This window comes from Lepidothrix coronata, unplaced genomic scaffold (assembly GCF_001604755.1).
Source record: "Lepidothrix coronata isolate B3197 unplaced genomic scaffold, Lepidothrix_coronata-1.0 Scaffold17, whole genome shotgun sequence".
NCBI lineage: Eukaryota > Metazoa > Chordata > Aves > Passeriformes > Pipridae > Lepidothrix > Lepidothrix coronata.
This window is the reverse complement of record NW_016690197.1, coordinates 1,409,754-1,419,397: the sequence shown is the minus strand read 5'-3', so window position 1 is coordinate 1,419,397 and position 9,644 is coordinate 1,409,754. Positions and strand designations below refer to the sequence as shown.

At 44.2% G+C, this 9,644-nt stretch overlaps 1 protein-coding gene across 1 annotated transcript; it reads right to left on the bottom strand.

Moving 5' to 3' along the window:
* Positions 1-577: 577 nt before the first annotated feature.
* Positions 578-3,737, bottom strand: ADIRF (adipogenesis regulatory factor). The gene is made up of 3 exons (XM_017806957.1): positions 3,611-3,737; positions 1,936-1,998; positions 578-1,090 (listed from the first exon to the last, which is right to left on the bottom strand). The coding sequence occupies exons 1-3, from the start codon at positions 3,669-3,671 to the stop codon at positions 984-986; spliced, it is 231 nt and encodes a 76-aa protein (XP_017662446.1). The 5' UTR covers positions 3,672-3,737; the 3' UTR covers positions 578-983.
* Positions 3,738-9,644: the final 5,907 nt, after the last annotated feature.

The following is a 9,644-nucleotide window of genomic DNA, read 5'->3' as shown; positions in this document are numbered from 1 at the left end:
CTAAAATAAATATTTCCATCTCCCAGGCAAGAAGATTGCCCCCTTGCCTCTCTCGCAGCGGCTCCGTCCCTGAGCAGGCAGCCTCTGTGCAGCCCAGCCTGCCCGGGGCTGCCCTGAAACGCCGCGCACCAACTGCAGCTCAGGCGCGGCTCAGGAGATGAGCCGAGCACCCCTCAGCGGTCTCTCTCGCGTCAGTGCTGCCAGTCGTCTTTAGAGCTGCGAGCGAGCACTGGGATAAAGTGGCCGGTTTTTGTCCCCAGGAGATTTAACAGGAGATGCGTGGTGGATAATGGTAACAAGAAATTTAGATGCGCAACAGATGGGCAGGAGAAAGGACAAGGGGGTGGACATCACAACTCCCATTCACTCACAGGCACCACAGGGCTCCTCTGCATCCTTGCAGGATGGTCACTGACCTCACTGGGCTTTGGATCAAACAGATTTGCAAGTCGTTGTCTGATCCTTCACTGAAACCCGTGGTAAAATAACGAGATTAAATAACAAGGCAATATATTTCTGAGTGGTGAAAATCTTATAGTACTCTTTATTTATCTTAATCTAAAAATACAGAAGATGGGAACAAACAAACAACTGACAAGAAATACAGCCCCAGCTTAACTTTTGATTACTGGAAGAAAAACTCAGTTTCATCATATGAATGTTCTGTTGTCCTGAAGTATGAACAGTTTCACTGGCTTTGTAAATACACTCAGCAAATGTGGCAATAATCGTGCTGTTGTAAGAGCAGGGCAACAACATTGCTGAATCCCTTTGAGCCATGTTGATGATTGTGAGCAGATGTGCTAAAAGATACATTTTTTTCTCTGTGAAAGATGAGGGGGACCTTCCATCTTAGAATTTTGCATTTGAAGAGAGAAAAATTATCCAGATATCAAACAGCTTTCATTTTTCTACACAAAGGAGGAGGGAATTGCAAACCAAAGAGAGATTTATACATGCAATACTGTTAACTTAAATTAGCATCATTTTTTAAAGCCACATTTTTTCCCAAAGCCAGACATTGCTTCTGCAGCTTGTCCAGTCGCTTTTTCTACTCCATCTTGTGCCATCTTGGCAGCCTTGTCAATAGCTGCAAGAGAGGGAAAAAGAGAAGCAGGAAGTTGGGAAAATGCAACGTTGTTTAATATTTAGGATGGAAGAGAGGTGCGAAGATGATTAGACTACAGAAATGTAGAGATACATCTTTAAAAAAGATTTTGGCAATTTTGCTGCCTTCCCACCTAATGTCACCAAGTGCCCAAGCCCACCCTTCTCATCACACCCATGGGGCCGTAGAGGGTGTCAGCTCTAAGGAGATACTGCCAATGCATTTTAGTTTCATCAAGCATTTTAGACCCTGAAATCGATAAGCCTCCCCTCATTCTTAGAAAGTTATTAAATTGTTTAAAAAAAAAGAAAATTGAGCTTAGTTTTTAGTTTGACTTGTTCCCCATCCCCAGCAACAAGATGCTAACATTTTCCTGACGGCACCTTTCCAGCTGCAGGATCAGCTTGGATCAACCCCAGCTGCTGCCTCAGCAGGTGTTGGCTGGACCTGGATGGAGCCCTGCACTCGGGGCTGAGAGGGGGGTGGGAGCAAGATGTGACACAGGGCTACCTAATGCTCAAGAAAGAAGAGCAAAGTTTTGTTCATGTTGCTCCCATAAGTTTTCTAAAGAGGAAGCCAATGTCTGAACGCTGTGCAGGAGACTCAGTGTCCAGGGAGCGTCAGCTACTGCCTGCCAGTACCTGTGGATGTACTAAGCAACAGATCCTGAAATCCTTCCCCATGAGATTTTTAAAAGCCCCAAATTGTCACTGAAACCAAGGCCTTTCAGGCTGAGAACACCTGTGGGGCAGTGGAGAATGAGCACTGCCCACTGCCACCTTGTGTTGAGCTGCTCCGTCACTTCTTGATTTGATGATTGCTCCTACCTTTCTGGCTTGCATCTGTAATCTGGTTGACTGAATCCTGAGTGGCCTGTCCCAGGCTGTTTGCTGTAATTAAGGTAAAAAAAAAATAAAATAATTTCCAGCTGTTCCCCTTTATGGTTACAGGAATTCCCAATGTCAGTTCCCTTTTCTGCACGCCCACAGCAGGCTATGCCCCTGGGTAGTGACCAGCCTGGTACAGAGCAGGCTGAGGCTGTGCCCTTTGTCTATGGGCACCCTGGGAACTGTGTGTTGCCAGAGCAGCTTGCTATGATATTAGTGTTCACCTAGCACCTATGGTCAGCTGAGCAAACCAATGACAGATAAGCAGGAGATAAAGAAGCAAAGATTAGCGGTGAGTTGGAATGATGACATTTAGCTGCAAGCTGCTTATTTTACACTACACTTGCTTTTACTGATTTCTAGCTTATTGTGCTTGGGGAAGGTTGGCCATGTAGCATGCATTTTCTCTGTGGGCCATTTGGGAATAGGGCCTCTTCCAAAATGGAAGCAACTGCATTAAACAAGAGCAAGACAGGAGAAGGGAGATTTTATAAACAAGATATAAATGGAAGAAGAAGAGGAGAAAAAGCTAGAAACATAACAGATCAACTCCAGAATATAAAGCATTAAAAAACTGAGATGAAGTTGTAAGATATCTGATAGTTTATGAAAGAGCGAGGTGCCCTCTCAGTGGCATGAATATATTCATACCATAGCAAATGGCAAAGACTATTTTATTCTTCAGAAAGGAATACTATCATGTTTGTGGATCTACGGTACACTTGTCCCCAGATATATGGAAACTTGCTATAACTTTGAAGAAGCTAGTAAGGTTTCTCACATATTTCAGCTATACAACACAGTGTTTGCAGGATGAGAGTCCAGGACCATACCTGATAAAGTTACACACTGCTAGGAATATGCTGCACACAAATACTGTAGGAAATACACTATAAAATGCTGGAGTAAGCTATACACATTTTTCAATCTTTCATTTAAAGGACAGGCTATTATGCTTTGCATTGAAAAGTTGATTTCCAGTGCACAGCACTAATGATAAAAACTTGGCCCTACGACATGGGCATAACTATTACAGAAATGTTCATCTGGGGTTTTTTAAACCCTGCACAGCCTGGTGATTACTGCTGAAGAACACAACAAAAACATACTTGTACTACATATTACTAACTGTGCATTGCAATCAGTGTAGTTATTACCAGAAGGCACTGACAGGCCAAGTGGCAAACATTAATCAAAAGTTAACTGCAACTTATTAAAAGGAGAGCAGGTTAAAAACCACTACAGACCATGAGAAAAGACCACCCTGCGTAATGCAAAAGCTAAATACAGAAGGTAGTTATTACCAAAAGCTGCTTCACTGCCCTAAAAACATTAATGTTTTGAGGAGTGATAGATGTTGGACAATGCTCAGCAGCCACAGAGGGAGCAGTGGGTGGGCAGGTGGAAGCAGCCGCCCACAGCAATTGGAGAGCCATGGCCAGCCTGGGCTCTTCCCTAGGTGATGGCCAAGACTTGCTTCCCGAGAAGGGAAGGAAAAAGAGGAAGCTGTGTCCTGCTAGCATTGATGCAGCTAATAGTGTCACTTCAGATTGTGGGTTTTCTGAGCGAAAGTAGCAACTAAACCCCCATCCAAATAATATTTTATCTTTCTTACCAGCATCTTTTGCTGCAGATTCAGCCTGTTCCTTCAGTCCCTGAAAGCTTCTTCCCGACATTATGGCTTGTGACGCCTGTTAAAAGTCCTCTGCTTTGATAAAACTAAGCACCTGGTGATGTATAGCACACTATGTGATAGTGTCCTGTCTTGTCCTGGCTTTTATACATCTGCCACGAGACCTGCTGATTCTTTTGGGGGTGATTGGTACAATGGGTGGAGTTCAAATGTGAGGAATGAGAGCTGAAAATAGAGAAAAGTTGTTTATTTACCCTCCCTGATGAGAGGGTGTGTCCAGATAGAGACTTCTGCTTCATAGCACTGTCTTTGTTTGTTAATTTGTTTGGGGTGTTTTTTTTAATCAAAACTGAAAAAAACCTGCTCCACCATCACAAGACAGAGAAAAGCCACTGAACTGAGCTTTATAAAGAATGCTGAAATACTACTGAAGTGGTAGTGCCTGGGCATGGCCAACTTTTGTCCCTGCCAGGCTGATTTCCTTCTTTTTCCTTCCTGAGAAGAACCTCATGAGAACAGAAACCAGCCCAAACTTGTTGTAGTTTCTAGCAGTTTTAATCATAATCCCCTTTTCTTGTCAGGTGGGATACTCTTAGATGGTGAGGGTTGTCACTTTTGTGTACTTTGATAAGGAAATGATAATCTGGTCATCTTTCCAGTTGGCTACTCAAGGTGGATTGCAAATCCCACCATCACTGAAGGCCTTGCCTGGGTGAGGCAGGTAACCAGTGCCAGCACCAGCAGTTCTCAGGGGAAGGGAAAAAAAAAGAAGCCAAATTAGCAAACCCACCTTTTCCTAATATGGCTTTGTGGTACTGACTTTGTTAGTACAGAAATTATGCTTAAAATCACTTCCTTTCCTAGCATCACCACATGAATAAAAGTTTCTGGCTTTAACCTCTGGCATTTCCCAGGTTTCCTCTAGCTTTTGGAATTAATATTTCCTGCCATCAATCCCCAGTACAAAGGTGCTTTGTACAAGTGAACTATTGGCAGAGTTGGGAGCCAAATGGCTCGCTGGTTTTGAGGGGTTTGGGTTCCTCGTTGCCATTTTCCGGCGTACAAAGTGTCTCTGTTCAGATGGCCACATATTTGTCTTCCTGAGTAAAGATTTGTGTTGGGAAATAGGCATGAGAACAAGATGCCATGGATAAACCAGTGTGGGCACTGACAGTTCTCATAAGTTTAGTACTTCATTAGTACCCAAGTGAGGAAGAGTGGCAGAAAACAAGGTTCCCTGCATTCCTCTGCCGCTCCTGTTCCGCCTGTCATTTCAGAGAGCTCCTCTCAACTTTTGCACCACTCCTTTGTTATTTCAAACAGCAATCCTCTTTCCCCCTCGACGGGTCAATTAGAATTCTAATTATATATGCACATCAGGTATCTTTTTCAATTCCTTGCTGATTTCATTTTTGGAATGATTTCCTTACTTGGATTTTCAAAAACTCAGATAAAAGACACCCAGTACTGTGGGGCTCTGGCATTTTTTTAACAAAGCCACTAACATGGACCTACTTACCTTTCTTACCCAAAGCTGAGAAGGCAGCCACAGCACAGCCCACACCAAATGGGAGGATTTCAGCTGTTCTCAGCCCCTCTGTCAGGTCACTGCTGCCTTGAGTTACTCTGTGTGGAGTGTTAGCAAAGGAAGGAGGAGGCTCTCTGATATCCATCAGGCAGCTTGTCACAGCTCAAGAGAGGACATGCCCGGGCTCCAGCAGCAAATACCTTCCAGCTGCCCTCCCAGCTCTTTTCCGAACTGCTGGATTTTCAGTGCAAGGGCCCCGCAGGTGCTGGCTGGGGTGGACTGCCTGAAAGGGACAACAGGAGTTTGGGAGAACATTTACAGCTGGTGTATGTTTACATCAAGTGTTAAACATGCACCACATTATAGCAATATTTTAAAGACTCCTAACGAGTTCAGGTAAATATTGCTCTCCAGTTCTCCTCTGACACCTACCTAGATTTCCCCAGCTCCAACAACTATTCTTCCAAGTGGAAATCTCAGCGTTTCGGACTCAATATGGATGTTTGATCTGTGTTGCTGCCTGCTTTATGTCCTGCTCAAAACATTAGGAAGCACGAATTTCTGAGTAAAACCTACACTGCTGACAGCATAGCAGAATGAACTCCTTATCTAAGGTAATGTTAGCATTCCAAACACTGATTCCAAACACTAAAAAGGGAAAAGAAAGCAAATTACTCTTGCCTGCTAAACTGACATGGCGTGATCATTATAATGCAGCCCAGAGCAGAGGGAAGAGGGACCTTTGGTACAGTAAGTACTTATTTCCATATGATGGGACAAATTGTCTGTGCATCAGGTGGCTTGCAGAGTTACAAAACCACAATATAAAATTAATGGAATATATTGCATAATATTTATTCACTCTGTGAGTTAGCATTACTTGCCTAAAAATAATGATAACCCCTTTGAACTGATGTCAGATATAGATTAGAGTGCTCAGATACAAACAGGTTCATTGGGCACTGGAAATAGTGGGTAACTTCGAACATGCAGTCCAAGTATCTCTGAGTTGAATCTAAGGCACCACAGGGAAATTAGAAATTGTTCTGGTTTCCTTTCACACATCTTCTGTGGCATCTTTGAGCACCACCCTCTCATACATCAGTAACATGAACCCTTCTCTTTTACTACCTGATGAAGGTGAGAAGTAATTGATCAGAGCTAGAGCTTATGTTTTACACATGAAAATAGGCAAATGAGGTTAATTAATGAGAAGTGTTGCCATTTATTTGGGTTCTCTTAAATTTTAATTTTACCAGGGTTGGGATTTACAGACAGGTATGGTTTCCATCAGCAAGGCAAATGCAACCATGTGTCAGGGCTGAAAGTTTTACACAGATCACTCCAGAAGTTAACAAAGTGTGCCGTGTTCAGCACCTGCAGCTGTGAAAAGAGACTGACGTTAGTGTGGAAGGGATGTGGTGTTTATGTCAATGAAACAGAATTGTTTTGAGAAATAGAATGGTTTGCTCATAGAAAGATATAATTATTGTAAGTCATATGTTAGTCATTTAAAGGATCAAACTAAAGTTGCTCTAATTAAGCTAAATTTGCCTTTCAGTGCAGATACTGATATACAGTTCTGGGAGAAAAGTGGTCTAATTTATTCTTCCTTTAAACATCCTCCAGGAATCATTAGTCAGCTCTGCTTCAAAACACGAGATCAACGTAAGGGCAGTGCACATGGAGTTCTTCACCTTCTGGTTTCTCAATCTTGAGGCAGCATCCAGGTGAAGTGTCATGTTTCTACCTTCTTCTGGAGCACCTGAAACCATGCTTAAATACAGGGATTGTTGTGGAGTCTCATGACATCCCACAGCTTCAGGACTAGGAAAGACAAAAAAAATTGTCTGGTCTTTAACTTAAAAGGGGAAAAGCGAGAAAGGCTTGACTACCACCCTAAGATCTGGCATGGGACTGGGGAATTAAATAACTGGTCCTATCCCAGGAGTGGCTGGCTAGGAAAGCTGAGGATGCAAGCTGGGATGTAAAGTCTACAGGAGAGCTGTGCATATTTCTCTAGGCACACTGAGATGAAGGAGCCCTGTGGCTCTGCCCTTCTGGCACACGGCTGTGCTGCTCACCCCACCTGGGCCCAGGGGGAGAGGAAAAGTGGAGAAGCAGAGCTGCCAAGCTTGCCCGGCTCCCATGCTGGGATCCACACAAAAAAAGCAGTGCCAAAGACTGACAGAGAAACTTTGCACTGCTGCAAACTCATCTGGGCAGGGGTTTGTCTGATATTCAGAAAGCTCAGTTTTAATCGGAGCTTTTTCTGATGTGCTATTAACAGTATGGAGTATCTTCTTGTGATTGGGTAGGGTTTCGATGCTTTTATGAGACAGTGAAGCTGTGTTTCAATATAGAAAAGAAGTGCCAAAGAGGTGAGAACGTGTGATTTTTATAGAGAACAGTATTAAAAAAACAGCCCTTCAATTTGTTAATCAGGTGCTCTTTGAGTTCAGTTTTAGGACACGCATTATGCAGACACGAAAACAGGACTTTCAGATAAAGTGGGGTTTTAAGTGTATTATTACCTGATTTGCATTTAAATTAGTGGAACGCTGTTCAGGATATTCTATAGAGAGCCACTGCTTCCTCTTCTGCATCCCAGACAGACACCTTTGAGAACTCAGGCCCTGCAACGCCCTTCAGCCCTCGGCTAGAATGTAACTGGGGGGGGAGCTCTCAGAGGCTATGAACTCTATCAGAACAAATCACTTAATAAAGCTTAACTGCAGTTTTACATGGTAAGTAAGTTTTGCTGTTACAAGGGGAAAAAAAAGTGGTTTTCAGCACTTTGTTGGTCACTCGTATGGTGAAGTTGACGCAACACTTGGCAGGGACTGTTCCTGGCTCGTTGGATCACCACAGAGGTCGGAGTGTGAGCACCCAGAGTCACGTCACTGGGGACAGACTGTGGCCCCACCGTGCCTGGCACCAAGAGCTGTCTGGGCACAGTGGGATTAAGTCAACAGCTTGTGTGAAAGCCGAGTCACATGCACAAAGTCCACTTAAATAATTCACAGGGTGAGATGAGTAAGAGAAACTCTTGATTGCCTAGATCATGATCTGTCAGCAAAAAATTATTTTGCTAGTATCTGCCTCCCTCAGCTTTTATCTGGGGCAGAGGGATTCCCAGCACTTCCTCAGTGAAAGCAGCTTCTCCTGTGGGATGTTTTCTGATGCATCTCCTCCATTCTTTCACCTTTCACTTTCTTTCCATCACCTCTCATTACATTTGCTGGAATATTCCTTAAAAGCAGACTTCTTTTCCATGCAGCCAACCAAACAGACATACAGCAAAGTTTAGTTGAATAATTAATAGATAATCTTTTGCCTCTTTTATCACAGACCCTTCTGCCTCCGAACAAACAAGTGTTCACCTTTGTTTCACCTCTGACAAAGGTGGCTCGGACTGGTACATCTGCTCCCCCTGGCTGGGTGACAGCTGGTCTGGGGAAGGGAAGGAAACAGAGGCTCACTGAGCCATTGCATGGGCACAGCACTACCCTGTTCCCACTCACTGTTGCAGGGTACTCGTGGGAGGAAACTGCATGTCCTGGTCTCTGTCTTCAAGACTTGTGAGTGCCTGTGCAAGGTGCATAAACACTCCTCTGGGCTCTGCAAAAGGACTAGACCAGGTCTGGGCAGGGGCTACTGCAGGGAACTGCCTGTCCAGCCCAGGCACAGGGCAGTGCTCACACACTCCCAAGCAGCTACAGAGCTCAGTATGGCAGAGCAGTGTCCTAGCCCTCTAAGCTCAGCAATTATTGGTCTCTCCTGGTTTAAGCCCTTGGAACAGAGGTGGAGCCTGCTTGAGAGATGGGCATTTGGGGAGCAGCTTACTCCTCCTTTGAGCTACAGCCCAGCCCAGCTGCTACCCACTCCTGCTCCCCACACATGCTGTAGCTAGTGAAGGCACTCACCTCCTTTTTCCCCTTGGTTGGCAAAACACTTTTTTTTTTTTTGTACCTCCATAAAGCAAAGCTTTGGAGCAAAGGGCTTTTCCTTTTTCTGTCTCTCTCTAGCGAGCACTAACAACAGACTCCAGCCTCCTGCTGTTGGGCATGAGTATCTTTTTAAGCCCTCTTACCTTGGCCTCAGTTTTGGTTATTCTGTCTAATTGGCAGATGTTTTGCAGGACATCAGAAAAGAGCATACACATATCAGATGTAGTTTCCTTTGAGGGGTCTTGTTACCTCTGCTAGGGCTCTTCTGTTCCCTTTCAGTGTTGAGATCAAACACCCCCTTGGATGGAAATCCTGTGTTCTCTGCAGTGCAATGCATTACATGTATTAATGCATGAGAGAGGCTGCTAGCACACTTGCCAGATCCTTCCATACTACAGCAAGTCTCTCCTGTAATATCTTCCACAGTCATCATCATTATGCAGCTTAATGAGGAGTAATGATCTGATTTTGAAGCAGTTTAAATCTCAACAGTTTACACTGTCTTCTCCTGGATTCGTGGGCGTTCTATCTGTAGGTG